Source organism: Mercenaria mercenaria, chromosome 4, assembly GCF_021730395.1.
Source record: "Mercenaria mercenaria strain notata chromosome 4, MADL_Memer_1, whole genome shotgun sequence".
In the NCBI taxonomy this organism is placed as follows: Eukaryota; Metazoa; Mollusca; class Bivalvia; order Venerida; family Veneridae; genus Mercenaria; species Mercenaria mercenaria.
In genome coordinates, this window is record NC_069364.1 from 83978542 (window position 1) to 83999972 (window position 21431).

The 21431-nt window shown below is 32.7% G+C and overlaps 1 protein-coding gene across 8 annotated transcripts in view; it reads right to left on the reverse strand.

Moving 5' to 3' along the window:
- LOC123552330 (dorsal-ventral patterning tolloid-like protein 1) overlaps positions 1-21431 on the reverse strand; it is a 296660-nt gene that overhangs the window by 54244 nt on the left and 220985 nt on the right. For 3 of the 8 annotated variants that reach the window (XM_045341902.2, XM_045341907.2, XM_045341906.2), the window contains exon 1: positions 806-1037. The exons of 2 other annotated variants lie outside the window; for them this stretch is intronic. In XM_045341902.2, coding sequence (XP_045197837.2) covers positions 806-829 — 24 coding nt within the window. In that variant the 5' untranslated portion in view covers positions 830-1037. Of the gene's footprint in view, positions 1-805; positions 1039-18835; positions 19150-21431 lie in introns of those variants that run through there. 3 more of the 8 variants (XM_045341903.2, XM_045341901.2, XM_045341899.2) reach the window with 3 other exon arrangements.

Genomic DNA, 21431 nt, shown 5'->3' on the forward strand with positions numbered 1-21431 from the left:
TGCACGATGTACTATAAAATACTTCTATATAAAAACCAAAACAATCACTCGAACCTACAGTTCCAGAAAGGCGATGCTGAATTATCCTGGCATGGGAAACAATAAATTAATGTCCTGGTGGCTAAACGTATAAACGTTGTTTCAAAATCAAAAAGGCAAATACACTGTATACATATACACAAATTGAATTGTTCCTTTGTTGATTAAAAATGTCCAAGGTCATGATTACGTATCATGCGTGTTCCTTGAAAACTTTGAATTATTTTGAACGTACATGACTTTTATTGATTTGTGTTAAGACAATTATTTTTTTAGACCCATAAGGTAAGTCTTTCGAACACTATAATTAACAGTTATGATATTTACTTTCTTAAAATGTATGGATCATTGCAAAAATAATTATCATCGGCTTTACTAGAAATTCCATCATTCATCAAAGTCAAATATCGTTAAGTCAAACCTATCATTTACGAGCCATCACATGTACAGCATATTGATAAAAGTACAGGTGCCTTTCTTAACAGAAATATAACACACGGATAAGATTAACTCATTAACTTCAGTTGTAAACATTTAAACAAACTGTTTCATTATGGAAACAATTAGTTCACATTAACATTACTAAACGACTTGTAGAAAAGCTGTGGAACCCATGTTAAAAGTTATAAAAGTGAATGCAAATGCTTAGTACATTCCAAACTCTGATGTATAACATGATATAAAAGTTCAATTTACAATTGTAATAGGAACATTAAAAGCTCCTTATAAATGCCTATATCTGTATTTCTATATCTAACAAAATTACATTTTTTAGTATGGGTGATTTCATTTCCTCGAAGTTTATAACTTTCTAACCGAGAATAATTATCTCCAGATCTAAATCCACCATTTGTTATTTAAAACATTTCCAAAGTCTTATTAAGTCACATTTTATGTTCATTCCGTTACACTGATGTACGACTGCGAAAACTGTTTACTCCCCGCAAAAAAGCAGAACAAGTAAACAAAGAATATGGTAAATGCGATACGATTTCTGCACACTGCAATAACAGATTTACATGTCGCAGCAGAAGCAGAAAGATACTTTTTTGTAGGGCAAGATTAACACTTAATCTGCAAGAACATAAACTTTCTCAGTGAGTAGATGATGTTTAACAGAAACATATGCCCACTTTCTTGAAAGTAAATAATCTTTTCAGATCTTAATTCGATTACTGCTGAATACGCTTTTCCAAGCTCTAATGATAAAATACATTGCTATGAAATAAAATTCATCCGCACCTCTCATTTGATAACCCTTTCAGTTCACTCACTTGGTCATCCTTCTGAACCATTCATATATCAATTCTTTTGCACCTCCAATATATCGGTTCCTCCAAACCTCTCACTTGTTAATCCCGTTCAGCCTCTGATTTGTTTATTCATCTGAACCTCTCATATATTAATTCCTCCGAACCTCTCATTTAGTTAATCCCTTTGAACCTCTGATTTGTTTATTCTTTTGCACCTCTCATTTTATAATCCTTCTGCATCTTTCATATATCAGTTCTTCCGAACCTATCATTTGTTAATCCCTTTGAACCTCTGATTTATTTATTCTTCTGAACGTCTTATATTTTTAAAAAAAAACCCGAGTCTCCCGTATGTTCATTCTTCTGGACCTCCCATTTCTAATCCCTTTGAACTTCTCATTGTGTTCATTCCCCAGTGTTTCTCATATGTTATTTATTCTGAACCTCTCGTATGTTTATTCGTCTGAACCTCTCATTTGTTAATTCTTCTGAACCTCTCGTTTGATAATCTTTCTCTGAACCTCTCATTAGATGTTTCGTTTCGCAACCAAGTTCATATACTCGCTTAGTACATAGATATGAGGTCAAGGTAATGAAATATTACCTGTCTTTACATATTTGAAACAATCAGTTACTGAAGCATTTTCTTCTTTGAATACGGTCAACGTTCCTTTTTTATCTTCAAAACGAATCGTACACAAGAGTCGCCAAACTCTCAAATTGTATTTATGAGTACAAAGGATTTTTTCCAACATAATGTGATATGACGTATAAAGAATTTAATCACTACAAAATATTTCATTTTGATATACCTATAGCTAAGGCAATTAAAAGTGCAAAGTATCTTTACTGCGTTGATGCCCCTTTTAAACAAAGTTCTATGGACTAACTTGATTTACTGTCAGAAACAGATTCCTACAACCAGGAAAGGATATTGATTTGCGTCACAGCTGTCAGCGATGTTCTGTGCTCTTGGAATGAAAGGAAATCGAAACTGACCAAAATCACTGATTTACACTATTTGCCCAGTATCTGGCCTTTTGGTCGCTAATATACGTTCGTAATGAGAAAATTAACTTTATAATGCCCAGTGCGTCTTTGTCCCGTACAGATTTCTTACGAAATGTTCCAAGTAATATGTATTGCCAATCTCTCGTGATTTCTTCGAGATATTATTCTTTATTTGTTATAGATCAATTCATTTTACTTACAATTTTAATCAGCGAGTCGCTAAACTCTCCAAAACATTATTTTTTATTTGTAATCGATCAATTTATTTTGTTTACAATTTAAATTAGCAGATCGCTAATCCATCTGAGACATTATTTTTTATTTGTAATCGATCAATTTATTTCGTTTACAATTTAAATCAGCGGATCTCTAATCTCTTTGAGACATTATTTTTTATTTGTAATCGATCAATTTATTTTGCTTACAATTTAGATCACCAGTACTTATCACTCAAAGAGAAGATACTTTGAATAAATGATTAAATTGATATATGAAACGTAAAACATTTGATTTCTGTCTCCCAGTCTAAAAATGCATTTACTTTAGTTGCATGGATTGCTGCAAATACCTGTTACAGCTAGAGTCGATTGAACTCGGTTACGTGTGTAGCTATTTTTTTCAAAACACATTGAAAACTCGATAACTCAGACATTTTACTGATAGAATCTCTACTAAACGTCTGTGCTTATCGCAAGAGTATTTGCCAGAGAATCGGGACTCATGTTCTCCTCTTGTTTAGTATCATTTTCTTTACCTATAAAATTAAACAGATAGAAGCATCTGAATAACTTAGCAACATGTCGTTGAATCATAAATGCCAGACTCACAGTTTTAATAAGATAAGAAAATTACGTATATATGTATTTGAACAGTGCTGAAGACTAACTTTGACTGTCCATCTAAGAAGCTATTAGTTGTTCTATTATAGTCAAAATGAATGTACTCCATGACCCCAAAGAACCAGGAAATATAACAACACTGATTCTAAGTACAAGGAGATATCAGCAATTATAAGAATCTTTGTTTTTCCTAGAACTATCTAGTTTAATGACCGGGCCATATATTCTGGACATTTACAACATCTAATTCAGAATTAAATGAATGTGCTCATGTAACAAGATTGCTTAGAACCAATTTTGGCCCAGCATATCACATACATGAAACAATATTACAAACGATATGGAATTTAAAAGTATGGAGTAATAGTGAATATCAATCTGATTAAAAGTCAGTTTGGCATGACTTACCATAAAACCCGCCATAATTCGCATTTCCATCGACACGCTTTTGGTACGAAAGAAAAATCAAGCATATTTATTTCACTTTTAAAAAGCATTCAGTTTAAAGATGTCGTTGGTATTAAAGTGCACATTTCGAAGGCACAATATTAGCTGCCAGACACGATAACTGCAGGTATGATTATTATCAAAGCAGCTGCTATGTTATGAAATAATTTCCTCAACTTCTACGATGCTGTCATTTAACAGTTTAATTTTATTCGATGTATGTCTTTGGAGAAGGACTGAGCAGCGTTACTTTAGTAACTCTATACAACCTAGTTCTGCTTCTTTATACTAAATTTAAATTAAACTTTAGTAACAGACATATTTTTATTTACAAAACGTTATTCATTATCTTCAGACTTGCACCAGTATTGTGTATCACTTGACAAGCGGAAACATTTAACAATTTTAACAATTTAAAAGCTCTCTTTGATTTAACTTACATGTTTCAGGACTGTTTAAGATCTTTCAGCCATTAAACTTTACAATTTTGTCTACGATTTCACTCCTAATGGAATATTTTCATAAAAGTATAATTTATGACAACAGGAAATATTTTCGCGTCTGAAATTGGAAATAAATGTCAGTTTCAAAATAAGTATACTTCTTGCTGCTACAGTTATTAATGGTTTGCAGCAATTTGAATACTAGCGCAAGCATCAGATAACCGAACAAAAAAGTAGATCATGTGGCATTGTTTCACGACTAAATTCGTTTCACCACGATGAAGAGATGTTGTTTTCATTCACTGGCTGAAAACCCCGTGCTGAAAGATTTCGTTATCATGTTAAGAGCTTTTACAGACACGGCAGCGCTTGGAGACATAGTTCATATATTTTACTGATAAAACAATTATATTGAAAATGCCAGTAGGGACCAGAACATGTTTTTGTATTTCTCTAGATATGTCCTCCCGTCTTGTAATACAATATCGTTAAGTAATGGCACGTCTACGAACAGTTTTGTCCCACAAACTTTGTATGACGGGATTATTTTTATTACATAAAGCAATACCGGATATAAATCCGCTTTAAAACAAAATAATATTTTCTTAAGATCCCAGATGATTTCCTTTTATTTTGAATAAAAGCCCTGAAGCGTTGATCTTTAGACTTATAAAAAAACTGGTTTGTGGTCAAAATCCTGACAATAATCGATAGGATGAGGGAATTTCAAGATTAAAATAGTATTCGCAGAACCTGATATTTGTGTATGACATATTGCTAATGTCAAAACAATGCCTTGGTGGTTTGGACTGTCTTTGATTTTTCCTTTTCATGTTGTAAATCATAAAGGAAATACAATTTAACATGAAAGAAACGAAAAAAAAAACTGTTTCGCGTAGCAAGCTGTATTAACTCTCATTCAATTTGCTGAAATCTTTCTATATTTCCTTCTGTAAATGAAATCATTTTTGAATAAGATGGTGTATGTAAAGATTTGTTCTCCATAAATTGTTGTTTGTCAAACTACAGAAAAGAATGTGTTCTTAAAATGACTCATGTTTGTTCTACATGGATTCATCTGTCTATCATATAGAACTTTACCACAGTTTTTTAGCCAAGGTTCTTTGTTTTGAACAGACTACAGACACTCAAATGACTAGCAAGGTTATTTATATAAATGGCCGATGAGGTTAGCTATGTTGTTACAAAGTGACCAAGATAGTATTCGTTTCGCTTCAAAATATGTAACCTTTTTACTTTCAATTGTTTTCTTTATTCATTTCTTACTTTACAATTACAATCTTAGTATGAACAAAAATGTGAATTACCCATAATTATATTTTTGCTTTAACATGGGATATGTATCATTCTTCCGCCTTCTTTAGAACAAAATCTGTAAGATAGCAGATAATGCGCGGTATAAGGAACCAATACAACCTAAAACAAGTTCAATGATTGCTTGCCTATAATCTGTCAAATGTTAGTAGGTTAAGAAATACTGGTTGGTAGACAGATTTGTCAACATTATGGTTATTCAGGTAATAAATCCAGTCAAGAGCTGAAAATTAGCTGAGATAAACTGCTTAAGGGATATTTTTATCTCATACATGCATCAAACAAATTGTATCATGCGTAATAACATATTTGTTCTCAAATTTACCTATATCAGTTTGGCGCAAAACCAATGAAAAGCTTGAGCTACGGGTGCAAGAACAATTTCTGATAATAAGCGAATAGTCCTTGACATTTATGCTAAAACATTACATTCTGAGGAAAAGATTACAGTACAGAAGAAAAAAAAAAACGGTCTGCGGCTTCGAATCCCTGTGAAAACAGAATCAACGTCTTTATGTTACACTTCCATTTTAATTCTAGCAAACCTAAACACGTTTCGCAATCGTAAAACAATAAATCGGTACATAGAATTCAACGCTGACTGCATACCTATGCATACAAAGTTCATGCATACAATATTCGCCATTTAGCTAATGGACATTTTTGATGGAGTTTGTATTTCTTCGAAGGTTATTAAATAATGGATGTTAGGATGAAGTAGATTTTAATTTTGTTATATATAGGAGCACATAATCACTAAACTAAACATGAACTTTATAAATAGGGGCAATCTTTATTTTCTTCGAAAGACAAATCACACAGGGCACGAATGTTGACGTATATAATTTGTACAAAGTAACAACCGTATTAGAGAGAAATATATCTGCCTTCATACTCTTCCATATAAAATTTTGTCAAGTCACTGAAGAAAACACAAATAACTCTCGTGCTAATTTGATGAGACTTTTGGAGATTTGTCTTCGAAAAAAACGTCACAATACTGTTAAGTTTGTATATACGAATCTCTTTGAAGTGGTACCCGTATGAGACTATGGCTTGCGTTTCAGACTATTCTAAACTGGCTATTCATCGGTATTGGAAATGTCAACCAGTGTTTACGTGAATATAGAAAACTACTTTTTCTCATTTACATTTCATTTTAGTGCACAAGCTAGCTGTCAAATAAAAGCAAAAATGAAGACTCATCAAGGCTTGGTTAATATAGTCACTAACTGAACCAGTGTATCTTTCCAGATGGATGAAGAGATAAAATTCTTACAATATGTAGTCTGATTTACTTATTGCAATGCTTCAAATACGCTTAAATGTAACAAACTATAGGAAACAATCAGTGAGAAAACCACTGTCAACTGAAAAGGTATTATATATAAAAGGGCTCTCAAATCTTTCAAAACATCTTTACCTGTCGTACTGAATAAAAATAGATCGCTAATAGGTTGTATAGCAGCATTTCACTTATCTTAGACATATGACTACTGCGGTAAAATTGCGAAAAGTTATGAACATATCAATAACTGTTAGTAATTTTCTGTACTGACTTGTTAACATGTTCTAGATACTTAATATCACGCTTTAGTGTACAATATAAACATTTTCAACCGACATAAGCAAAGAAAAATTAGAAAATTGGCTAATTTCCTTCCCTCTCGAAGCTACCCGAAGTTACATAACACTTTTCATGTGGAATAATTTTATTTGAAAGTTGTGTACACCTTATTTTGACTATATCAATCTTGCATATATTTTTTCAAGGGTAAACTATCTATCAAGCCAGTAAATATTTTGGAATATGTTAAATAAGACGTCATAAATGTTGAAAATGATTTTCCAGTACGTTCACGAACAAAACACGTTTTATGTGTACAGCCTTGCTTTTTGAAAAAATCATGAACTAGATGTAGTAAATATAAGGTAGACTGTAACTTTTACAATTGAAAATAATTTTGTACAAGTTCTCCAATTCAAATGGAAAAGGTGACCTTCACAAACCTTGGTTACATATCAAGGAATCTGTTAAAATCAATATCCCATTTCTAAATACAGCTATGAACTCGACGGAACAAATTCCATTTATTAATGATTTTGAATTCTGTATGTTTGTGTATACGTCACTCTTACATCATCATCAACTGACATGTTTGGCTCCAACAATCGTCGTTTGAATAGCACTACACGCTGTTTTTCACACTCCAAGATAACTATCAAGGAAATAATATGTTTTCCATACGTACTATCAAAATAACGTATCTCTTATAGGTATGTAGTGTTAATAATAAACTCTTCCCATGGCAAACACACGGTCAGAGTTCACTGGGAAGAAAAAATCTTATTTGAGATAGAAATATCTAGTGCAGAAAATCATTTAAATCCTGTGATGATTGTGGAATTCAGTTGCTTACAGCATTTCTGAAGTGATGAAATGATACAAAATAAAGTCAAGTAAATCTCAATAGAGAACGCAGAAGTAGGTATAAATTATTCTGAATTTAAATTCTGAGTTAAATTTTACTCCAGAATAACATTGATCCTCTCGCTAAGTTTATAAAAATTGAACATGTCTAAACATACGATAAGTGGACATATGCTCATCATTTTCGACAAATCATTAGCATATCTTATTTATATAAGTAAAGTGTGTTACATGTAAAAGTCTAATGCGAGATGTCAAAGTGACATACTAGAAATATCAGTTTCTGTCAAATGTGTTGAGATTAAAACGGAAATTGACATTGAATAAATATTAATAATTAAGACAGGTTTATGGGCCGTGCATTTTTTGAAAAGTTAGAATATATATTCTCTGGAAATATCTACGTAACTTTCTGTCAAATGCCGTTCTCACTTTGTTAAAGTTTGCATAAAATAACGTACACAATTCGTGCATATGGCATCAGTAAACTTTAGGCAAATGCAATGTCGGGTTTAGATGAGATAATAGCCTAGTTGTGTAACACTTGTTGCTTATTTGTTTCTTTTGCTTATTTGTTTCTTAGGGATATACAGCATCTTACATATGAGCCGTGACATTAGAAAACCAACATAGTGGCTTTGCGACCAGCATGGATCCAGACAATCCGCGCAGTCTGGTCAGGATCCATACTGTTCGCTAACGGCTTCTCTAATTGCTATAGGCCATTATGTTCGTTTTCTCATGGCGCGGCTCAATCATTATAAACTGAGTAATTATTGAATAAATGTTATTAGTCTTGCCTTGCAATTAGACTTGTTATTTTTACACGTCAGCAGAAATTAGCAGTGAAATATTTAACATATGTAAGATTTATTTGATGGTAAATTTTGTCTGACAGCATCTTGCATTATACAAGACATGTGAACCTAGCTGCCAGAAAATAAGTATTTAAAACTAAACTTTATATTAACCTTAATACTACAGAACTTGTATAAATAAAAACAAATCTCAATCAGCTAAAATACTCTGACAAAGATCTGGCCTTATTTTCCCTGTAACAATACATCAAAACGTCTTAATGCAATCTGCCAAATTCTAAATAAGAAAACAGAAGGTCATTTATCAAATGTGAAAGCATTGACCACTATTTATGACTACAGCAAACAGACAGAGAACACGTTGTAAAACGTAGCCATACTTCATAATGTTGATGGAAATAAAGACAACTATAATGATATGACAAGAAAAGGTTGTTAAGGTACATCGGTTGCTTTTGATGAATATCATGCTTGGATCACTTTTTAATCCCTGGGTCAGCAAGAAGTAAAGGACTCATTAATTTCTCACTTTTAAGCACCAATTTTTAGTAAATATTGTAAACAAAATCAATTGAATTGACGATTTCAGAGATAAATAGCGAAAGCTTTAATAATTGAAAAAAAGTTCCATAACATGTTATATCTGCAAGGATAAAATTTGGTATTTTCTGAGTATATTGTAGTGGGTAATATAATTATAATTCTAATTCTCCCTCATTTAGAAGCAAATACAAATTAATTAAATTACAGATTTTCTAGTTAAACTAGCATTCAATTAAAATCCTTGAACGTAAAATCTCATTTCCGTCGATTGATTTTTCCTTAAGCGAGTTTCTTGTTTTCTGCTGGATGGACTTCTTACCACTGTAGATGGAAAACTGTTGATCAAGAAAATTGTCTTTAAACTCATATGAGATGTCCTGAAATAATTTGGTACACATGTTTAAAATAGCTGCTTGAGACCAAGGTTTGCGACGGCAAATAATGTAGGAGACCAGGTACTTCTCATTAAGCAGAAAAAGAGAAAGTAATGAGATTATTGCATGATTTTAAAAGCAGTAAAATGTACGCGAGACCAGGCGCTATGACTGGTTATTCATAAAAGACAGTTACTGTAATAATCAATTTAATTTCAACGTTGTATTGCGGTTGTATGTTTCCAATGCGTCCATGCTCGAAATAGATTATGGCTTGGTTTCGATGCTATTCAATACATTATTAGCTATCCTACAGATAAATACAATTTATTTCACAGACAAATGCAAAGTGTCACAGCTAGTAATGATAATTTGGAACGACGTTTATGACTACTTGTCTCCACTCACCATTACAGTAGCACCTAAAAATCAAATGTATCTGGTATTGCCTCCTGTTGAAAGCTTGATACATGTATCAGACTCTTTTATAATGAATAAGTTTTCATACTCCATTTTCATGCTGAAAGACAAAATTACTCTCAAACACGAGGACCATGATGGCCCTATATCACTCAACAGATGTTTAACTTTAGAGAAAAGCCCGCCCGCTTAGCTCAGTAGGTAAGAGCGTTGGTCTACGGATCTCGGGGTCGCGAGTTCGATCCTCGGGCGGGGCGTATGTTCTCCGTGACTATTTGATAAACGACATTGTGTCTGAAATCATTGTGATCATTGAAATCATTAGTCCTTAATCATTAGTTCGATCCTCGGGCGGGGCGTATGTTCTCCGTGACTATTTGATAAACGACATTGTGTCTGAAATCATTCATTGAAATCATTAGTCCTCCACCTCTGATTCATGTGGGGAAGTTGGCAGTTACTTGCGGAGAACAGGTTTGTACTGGTACAGAATCCAGGAATACTGGTTAGGTTAACTGCCCGCCGTTACATGACTGAAATACTGTTGAAAAACGGCGTTAAACCCCAAAACAAAGAAACCAACAACATTAACTTTAGAGAAGAGTCTCAAAGATTTCCAAATACACAGTTATATAGGGAAAACTAGACCCATCTTCGGCAACCATGTTCTTGTTAAATATAACTGAGAGCTACCTAAAAGAACTTTCTATGAAATTGTTTTAAATAAAGGTGAGTGGCTTGGTATTTGAAGATCATCACCCCACGAAACATTTTTTTTAAAATTAATTTGAATCAAAGAGCTTAGTTCTTTGTTTGAATATATGGACAGTAGCTTTTTGAGAGTAAGTGCCAAGTGTACTTTGACGAGGAAACTGGAGGTCATGTCTATTATAAATCGGAATAGTCTGAACAATCATTGAAGAGAATCATCCAAATTACATTCCAGTGAAAATTAACGTCGCCCCCTAGTGGCCACGTTTTCTGACAGTTATGGCAATGTTCGTTTACTGCTGGACCTAAATCCATGAACACTTACATGTTTAGGATACTTTCTATGGCTAGTCGGAAAACTATCCCTGTACTAAAATAACAAAGATCAATATTATCGTCGACTGTATCCTAAGGAGAATCATAATTCATTACCTTGATATAAGCAAAATAAGTTACTCATTGTCTGCTAACAGACATTTTTATAACCAATAAATAATTATTATTGACTTGTAGAAGAAGAAAAAATGCACTCAGAATATGTTATGTTTATTAACATTACGCACAGTGTCGATTGTCACCAATCAGCATAAATGTCTTTGCTACATGATTTCCCACTTGTACGAAATTGTCAAAACAATTATGAAATTCAATTTGTGTAATCTTTCACATTTATTTGCTTCCGAGAAACATCGTTAATGTGTAGGACTTGATAAATAAATAATAAATGAGTCACACTTAAAATACAACCAACACATTTTATGAGGCAGTAATTTTCTAAAGCCGCAATGACCTCTAGGTGGTGTATCAAATCCGTTCTAATAATTCAGATTAGCACTATCCTAGAAGAAAGTAGTTTCAACTTAGTTCCACAGATAGCAAAACGGAGAACTAGTTCGCTTAATAAATGACTGCCCTTTAAGACAAAATCGTCATCCTGGCTTGATTTCTTCACATCTTGCACGAGTCCTGAAGATAAAGAATGATTGCAACACCAATCTAACCTAATATTCCATTTTTTCCTGGTGTGATTTCCTGCTTAGAAAGTGGTCATTAATTATTTTGTTTGCAGCCTGGTCTTATTTTCTGTAACTTATTTCACAGATGTGTTCAGGTTAAGTTAATTCAATTTGGAAATGTATTGCTCGAACTCGCTCATTTTAAAGACATTTTCAAGTGCCGCCCCGTAAACATGTGTACAGTCAAATCATCTAAGTCGAATGTCGGATATCCCGAAGTAAAACGTTTGATCCCTTGGAATTCGCGAAACTGGGTTTCAATTGTATTTATAGATCGGATCGGATTTGCCGGTTATAATATACGTTGTATTTATCAAAGTAAAGTTTCTCTTCTCACAACTGAAGAGCATGAAATGATAAAATACTTCGTTGATTACGTAAGATAGCCTATCATCAAAATAAAAGGATCCTTGAATATATTCTTCATATCTGTCGCTGTCAGCGTTGGCAATATTTTTGGTTGGGCTTTATATTTTTTATACAATGTTTCAATCTACTAAGCTTGTAAAATAGCAACTGTTTCACAAACTAAAGACTGGTATTAAATTTTGTTTATCTTTTCAAACTTAATGGATTATTTTCATAAAACACGCATCGATATAAGAAACGTCTTCAGTTGGATATAAATGTCATTTTCTGAAGAAGTAGACTTATGTTTTCTGTTTCGTTATTGTTCGTAGAATTTTGAATACTTGAGGCGATACAAGTACCGCACAGTGGTATGGCGTTTTTAGTTTTAGTAGTGTGTAAAGCGCTAACAATCAGTAGCATTCTTGTTTATAACAAAATATATAGTCAGGTCATAGATACATGTAGTTGCCTTGATGGCACAGGGGAGGCTATCGTTTTGTAGTGATACTTTTGACGGTTCAAATCTTGTACCCGTCCTTTTTATTTTGCATTATATATGTTTTCTCCAGTTTCTATTTCATTGTCTTGTTCTTTTTTTTTCATATAAAATCGGCAGTATCTTTAAAGTAATCAATAATGAACTTATGGCCAGGTTATGCTTTTTAAAGCAGAGTGTAAGTATAAAAATATCACGGGAGAGCTTCAAAAATCATTGCATTATCTTTAATTAAAGTGGTGTGTATTTAAACATAACTGCATGTTTATAATGACATATTTCATATTTGTCTTCGCTGAAGATTAGTAAAAATAAAACATTGAAAGTGTTTGAAAAATGAAAATTACGCGACTCTGGGAATCGAACTCACGGCCCAAAAGTAAAACGGAGCGCGTTACCGTCCGACAAAAGAGGAATTAGTGTTTGTATCGGAAACGTTTTTTATGGACTTGATCTTATGTTATTCTTTCGTTACCTTATAATTTTTATTAGAAATTAGTTAATTTTCAATTGTTAAAGGAATATACACCTCCGCACTTTAAAAACGCACCACTTAATAAATACACAAATTACACTTTCTGAGTGGACCAATTTATTCATTCTTGTATTATATAGTAATCTCAATATCTCTTCCAAAAGATGTGCAAAAATGAAAAAGATCTATAAATAAAAACTACTTATTTAACATGTTTATATCTGGTACCCCTCAGTTTCAAAATTCACAAATTTTTTTATTGCTTATTTCACGCATACAGTCTTCCAATATTAAATTAAATGATAACAAATGTCTTTTTCCAATACACTAGTCACTTGTCGCTTAATTAAAATTATATTTATTCATCAAGAGAGGATGAACATTCCCCAAGCTAGGATTAGCAACATAGTTACTTCAATGAGGAGAAGATGCGTTGCGTGCGTGGCAGCTCTCGGAGGACATACTAGATACTGACATACTGGTCGTCTGAGAATTTTGACTTGGAGGGTGGTGTTGTTTAATAGGACGAAATGAACAGTTTTTGTTAACCGATTTTTGTTAAATTTTCCTTGTTTGTGTACCAGATAATGAATTTATGTAATCACACAAAAATAATGGAATTGTCATATAAAATAAAATTTTATGACCCATTTTCTGAGTGGTGCGTTTTTAAAGTGCGGAGGTGTATTTGTTTTGCTACAAAAACATGATTTTTTTTGAAGAAGTGTTGTTAACGATCATAAATTGATTTCTTTCTATCAGACTTTCTTTTCTTACAAAAAACCACAAGCTGAAATAATTTGATATATTTTATCAAGTATTTAATGATTCGAACACAATGATAGATAACACTAAAAGCACTTCCTAATACAGCAGTTACTGAGAATTCTAGAAAGAACCAGGAAATGATTTATATAGCTCCATCATATCGTTTTGTCTTGTCATAATATATTTAGGCAATGACATTTTTGTTTATAACCGTAAGTCTATTTATAACCTATTGTATTACTGTTAATTTTTTGTTTTGTCCAGTAATCCTTTTTCTGTTATATAAAGCCAAACCCAAACATGACTTTGCTTTAAATCGGTTATATTACACGTCGGATCCCTAAAGACCTTTTTTCATAAAAGAACCGTATCGAAAATTACGGATTTCTAGACCTAAGAACTGGTCTGTGGTCCAAACGCTGACATTGATGGATCGAAGGGAGGATGAGCCGCAAGAATGTGCTGATGCAATAAAGATGTATACTTTGAATGACTAATGGAATTCAATTATTTGGTCTGACAATATTCTTTTTAAATTCTTCATTTTATCATATGTAAGAAACTGTTAAACATTTAATTCAACTCCTTTTTATTACTTAAATAATACATATTTCTATTTATGGAAAATATTTATTCAGAGAAAATATGAGGTTTGTTTGCTTTTTAAACGTATACATGTTTTTCTGCTAATCCCTACAGACAAACAAACTTCTCACTTTCTGTAAATGTTTAATGATTTTGAAGTTCCGAAAAACAGGATAGTTGGACACATCCTTGTTTTTCACAGGGATGTCAGCAACACGTCCTAAAAAATCATTGGATACGTATTGCTTAAAGCGAGATGTCTCTCAGGCGAGAGAAAAACGGTGGGTGGATATGATTACAAGTTGAAGGTTAAACTAATTCTGCTTGGAAGAACATCCATGTTTGGTTAACTAGATTCTGTCAAATGTGATTCAATAGGTTACAATAGACTGATTCGTAGACAGATTTGTCAACATTTTTGTTTATTCAGGCCGTATATCCAGTCAGTCATAAATCCAGTGAAGAGTTGGAAACCAATATATGTTCAGCGGAGATATAAAACGTTTTTACATGCTTAACGCGTAATAATATATTTATTCTCAATATTACCTATAAGTTAATAGAACAAGTTAAAAACTTGAATTAGGTAAAAAATAGTATTTGTTAATAATTGACATTGTTGTTTATAAGAACACTGCCTATACAGCATTCTACGTGGAAGCAGGGGTACTAATCAGGACTCCCAAAATTCTAGGAGCAAAGCGTCGGTCTTCTATCTTAAAAGTCAAGGTTTGGAATCCACTGAGATAAGAAAGAATTAAACTAAAGTGTCACCAACCATGTGCCACTGTAGAAACGGTGAAAGATAACACTCTTGCTTGCATATAAAGTCATGCAAACGTTCAAGATTCAATAGGTTTAAAAGTTCAAATAAAAGTTTATATGCACAAAAATGCATACTTTAAAAAAATATAGCCTTCCACAGGAAAGAAAATATCCATGATATATATCGCGGATATAAATGTTGACATACTATTTATGTAGAGTCCCAATATATTGTCGTTAATTATCATACAAGACCAAGGTGATTATTAATGTATGCAATTCTAAATCAACATAAGGATGTGTATGTTATTCAATTGTCATCATTTGCGTTGGCGATCGGAAAAGTTTCACGTATGCAAGTGCCAGTGCCTTACCTGTCACGAATAATCTTAATCAAACAGCATCTGGTATTATGTAGCTTAATAGCGTTCTAGGTTTCCAAACGATCTCCTTAAAATATTCATTATACTTGTTCAGATGATAAGGCCCTTAGACTTAATCATGTTTGAGACTGATGAAAGCTTTTGTAAACTATGTGTCTGCCTGCCCTGCGAGCTATTGCATATTATCTGATAAATATATATTTGTTTTATAAGACGATGTATATGAATTGAGAATGCCAGGTTCATGGTTTCGAGATAGACAGATTTATTTCAATAAAATGTACAATTACACTAATACATTCAATTAACAACAAACAGGGCTGATTAAATGTACATAGTCATGTCAATCAAAATTATATGTTAAGGAAAAAAACAAAAATGAGTTAAGATAAACTCGTATTTCCAATATAATATATACAATTTGAAACCGGTCAAGGTAATCGGCGAAACGAAGGACAAATTCTATTAAATTGGGTCAAGTTTATGAAGTTGTACCCAATTAAATAATGGCATAAACTTGATGCTGGTAGGTTTGGTTAAATTTGACACTTTGAAGTCAACTGTAATCGTTTGGACATTACAACATTCTGTCGTCTAATGCAATTAGAAAATACTTAATAACAGGATAGAAATCTTTATTTCTGTGTCTGTATAATTTATACATGACTGTTGTATTGATGTAATGATGACGAGCTTGTAAGCTTAAATCAATTATTTTTGTTCTGTTCTGTTCTGTTCATTAAATGGTCTGTTCGCAAACATCAGCCGGACTATAAAAATATTTATTTATGTTATGTTTGCAAATCTTTAATAGACAAATTAGGTATAAATATATCAATCTCCCTACATTTCTATATACATTTCTGTCGAGTCGCTGAAGAAAATACAAAGTAAGTCTCGCGAGATTTTGATGAGACTTTTAGAGATTTATCATCGATCAACGTCACATTACTGTTACGTTTGTGAATACAAATCTCTTTGCAATGGAAGTCGTATGGGACCTTCGCTTGCGTTTCCAGACTAAAACTTGCAATTTCTCTAAATTGGTTATTCATCATCGATATTGAAAATGTCAACCACTATTTACGTAAGTGTAAAAAGTATTTTTTCCTTATAGTTCATCATTTAATTTTAGTTCACAAATCAGCTGAAATAGAAAAGTTTGAGTGCAACTCTATGTAGTTTCTAAAAACAATAGAAGCGTGTGCTGATAATATAGCCAGAGAACAACTCAAGAGCATGTGGCTCTTTATTAATATATACAACATTGCCTATATTTATTTGGTTTATATTATCAAATTCGTTTTATGTTGCATCTAAATCTTTAAGCAGTATGGTTAAGACAGAAAACACTTGAGCCGCGACATGAGAAAACCAACATAGTGCGTTTGCGACCAGCATGGGTCCAGAGCAGCCTGCTGTTCGCTTTCAAAGCCTATTGCAATTAGAGAAACCGTTAGCTGGTCGTAAATGCACTATGTTGGTTTTCTCATGGTGCGGCTCAGTCTGAATTAAATTTGAGAAAATATTTCGAGTCCTAACAACGAAATTAAGAATGCATCTTCTGTTGGAATAAAACTGTAAAGTTTCTAATAGAACTGATCTGCTTGCCTGCCACTGATGCATCCAGAAGAGTGTGCGTTTTTTACTTTTAACATAATGTTCCATGGTAATTAAAACGGATTCTATGGCGTGTACACTCTTAGAAAAAGAACTTTTATTACACAAAAATATTTTAAATTTCTCACTGTTTCATAGAATTGAATGTCATTTAACATTTCTAACCACATCTCTTTAAGGTCAATAATCCTTTAAATTTTGATCTGAAAAAAAAAAAACAAATGAAACAGCTTTCCAAAAAGATGTTATGCGTACTTACATCATGTGCATGGTTAGTAAAACATTACTTTTAATATTACACATGAACTTTTATAGTTAGAGCCATAAAGGGAGGTAATAAAAACAAAAGAGTCAATAAAACATTCTAGTATATTCAGCAATATTCAAACCTTTGACAAAGGAAATAGAAAATAATTTTCAGAAATAGGATTTAACAAGAAATGAAAGCATTTTAAACAAAGGCATTATGAGCCTTTTACATCAAGTCACTGGGTTTTTTTCTTGATCGTCCTTCCTCCTTAATTGTATCAATTCAAAAGTATTTGCGACAGAAAGAATAATATTATGTTTCGTTATTTATGTAGACGTAGTTGTTTGAAAATGGTTAAAAGAAACAGGAAACATATGGTATGGCATAATTAAAGCTGAAATAAGAGTATGTTTTCGTGCGCTGTAGACCACCTAAGATGAATAAAACTGACAAAAACTTTTAATACTAAGACTTATGTGTCCTTAATTTGTCTCATCAGGGTGATTTAATATTGCTATTCTTACCAGTAACAACACGTGGTGTGCGAATGGGGGAGGAATTCCCGAGAATTACTATGATTTTTCTACTAAATAACATTCAATATGCTTACATTTAACAAAATATAAAAAATGCTAAGGAGTAACACCTGCTAGTTACAGAGGTATTATTTGTTTAATTCGTTCTAAGAATCAACGCTAATTGTGCCAATATGTCATACTTGCCAAACTGCCAAAACATCTTTACCTATCTTACTGAATTGAGAAACTTCGGTACCTCATTTCTCCTAACCTCGTTGCTAAACAGTATAATGTTTAAACTACCTGAGAAATATTAGCAACATGGAAAACTGTGAAAATCCTTGGCATAGATATCGCAATAGTTTTATTTTCTGCATTGACTTGCAAATCGCATAGTCATACTCGGTATTAATCTTGAAATGAATGTCGTATTAAAAATTAATGTAAAGAATAAATATTTAAAAAAGATTGGTAATCTAGCCAAGTTCTAACAAAATTGTATCGCAATATTGCACGCTAACATTTACATACATCAAAAAGAATGCACACAAGCAGTTTAGTGACTCAGTTCTGCTAAACTGTAGATCACCTTGAATTCTTTGCGACTGAGAAAAAGTCAATGTGCAGTTAACTGAGTTTAAAACTATATCGAAGTTACAAAAGACGCTAGAAGACTTGAAATTAAAATTCTTTTCTGTTCTCAAACACAGAAACGTTTTATCCACCCTTGCTCATTGAAGTAATGATAAAATAAAGAAATATTTCTACATTAATAATTCGTAGTCTGTGCTGGGGGTGGGGGCTTGAGTGATACTGCACAGTTCATTATCTCTCATGAAGAGTCTAGATTAAATTATTTGACTTGGTTGTTTCCTAGTGATCGTTTTTGATATTTATTAGATAAGTTTTAAACTCAAATAGAGAAAAAAACAATTTCTACAAACCTCAGTAACATATCCAGTAATCCATATAGATAGAAAAAATATTCCACTTATGAAACCTGTGATTTGTATGTAGATCACTATGAACGCAATTTTTTACACAACAGAATTCAATTCATTTATTATACCGTTCAAATTATGAAGTGTCTGACAGATTTCTGTGTAGATGTAATTCCTAAAGCATTGCAATTTCACATAACTATCTTCATGTAGTGCAAGATTTCACAATGAATCTGCGCATTTCTTACTCAAAGATAACTATAAAGAAAATACTGTGTTTCCCATTCTCCGTGTAATCAAAATAACAGACTAACGTATCTCAAGTAGCTATGTAGTGCTAATAATAAACTTCTCCCAAGCACACTCTTAGAGTTCACTACGGAGAGAAGCAATTATTGGCGATAGTTAGGATGTCTACGGATAGACTCATGCAATCGTTTCTTAACCACTGAATCAGAACTAACGTTATTGTGCGAATGAATATTAGAAATATTTGATGCAGAAAATCATTTGTTTCCTGCGTTGATTGTCGATTTTCGTTGCTGACAGCATTTCTGGAGTGACGAAGTATGTTTCCTTTTCGCGACAACAAATAACTTTTATTCTATGTTTTAGGATATGTTTGTTTAAATATAGCAAAATAAGTTATTTTTGTCAAGTCCTGCTCAAATTTGACTTTTTCATATCACAAAGCTCATGCTAAATAGATATTATTGTTGTTGCTCTTGTTATTTTGAAAGTGATAGTCTAGAAATATTAGTTCACAGTCAAAGTACATTTGTATGTGTTACCTGTAACTATTTACGCAAGACTATGTGTTATTAAATGTGATTGTTTTATTATATAAGTTTGCATGCGAAATTGCAATTAGGCGCATTGCATCTGTGACTGGTAAGCAATTACAGTGTCAGATTTCGATAGAATATTAGAGCTCGTATTTGGAATTTGCTGCTTACTTGTTACTGTATTTAAAGATGCATCATATAACATCTATATACATGATAAAAAATGTCACCAGTTCCATAGTGTCTGCTATATGGTGATTAACCTTAAGCCTGCTGGTGGCAAGTGATTCTGCCTTTGCGGCCAGTGCAGACCAAGATTAGCCTGCTGGTGGCAAGTGATTCTGCCTTTGCGACCAGTGAAGACCAAGGTCAGCCTGCTGGAGGCAAGTGATTCTGCCATTGCGACCAGTGCAGACCAGGATCAGCCTGCTGGTAGCAAGTGTTTCTGCCTTTGCGACCAGTGCAGACCAGGATCAGCCTGCTGGTTGCAAGTGATTCTGCCTTTGCGACCAGTGCAGACCAAGATCAGCCTGCTGGTGGCAAGTTATTCTGCCTTTGTGACCAGTGCAGACCAAGATCAACCTGCACGACTATTCAGCCAGTAAATTTTCAGTGAACTCCCCTTCGAATAATAAATGGTACTGACCAAATTGAATGATGGACCATTTCATTTTAGAAATTTAGCAGGGTAAGGGTTAAATTCATTTCATCGTCTCTCTAGAAATATAATTTTATACATGATGTGTGATTTTTTATTACAAGAAACTTCTTCAGTCTAAATCCGTACAATTTCGTAAGACTTCTGGTTATATTTATCAGACAACACGAGACAATGTATCCATACTCCAAAAAAGTATTAATTCAATTTATTAGTTTGTTGGTTTTTTGCTGACTATAAATAATCACTGATACCAACAGACTTAAAATCTGCATATTGTTGTATGACTTGAATTAATTTGTTGAGTCTTTTTGTTGAAAAAGACGTTAAACCCGAACACACACACGCACACACGCACACACACACATTTCAGCATGGACACAAGTTCACAACAAATTTATTCATGTCATACAATAATATGCAGATTTTAAGTCTTTTGGTATCAGTGCGATTATTTGTAGTCAGCAAAAAAAACCCAACAAACTAATAAATTCAAATATTTCACTAAACAGACCTAGACACTTGAAACATGCCGCGGAAGGCTCCTTGTACTGAAGCCTCTTTTACCGAAATACTCATTTGTCAACATTAGATAGATGCAGAATATGTAAAACGCAGAACAAGTAGCTCTACTTGATCTTTTAAAATGCTTTTGTACAACTTTGACCACATTTTCTTTTTGATGATAAATCATAACATACTAAACAGTCACTCAATGTTGATGGAAATATATACAGAACTATAACGCATGACAAGAGAATCAACAGATACTTAGGTACTTTCGTATAATGCTTAGAAACTAACTATTCCCTGGGTTTCAAAACATTTACAAGTCACTTTTATTTGCAATTACTGAATTGTATTGGTACATGAAAATAATTAAACAAATTTCATAAATTTTTAAAGCTCAAATACATGAAGCATAATTCAGTAACCCGTTTCATTTGCAAAGATTTTCAAGTAAACTGTTTTTAAAAAAGCAAGTGATTAATTCTTCTCATTTGTGCCAATTCATAAATCAAGCACAGAATAACTGAGTTGAAGATCTATTAGTTTAACTAGCATATAATTAAAACATGGGAACACAAAATTTAATTTCCGTTGACTCATTTTTCTCTTTAATTGAGATATTTCTTGTTTTCTGCTGAATAAATTT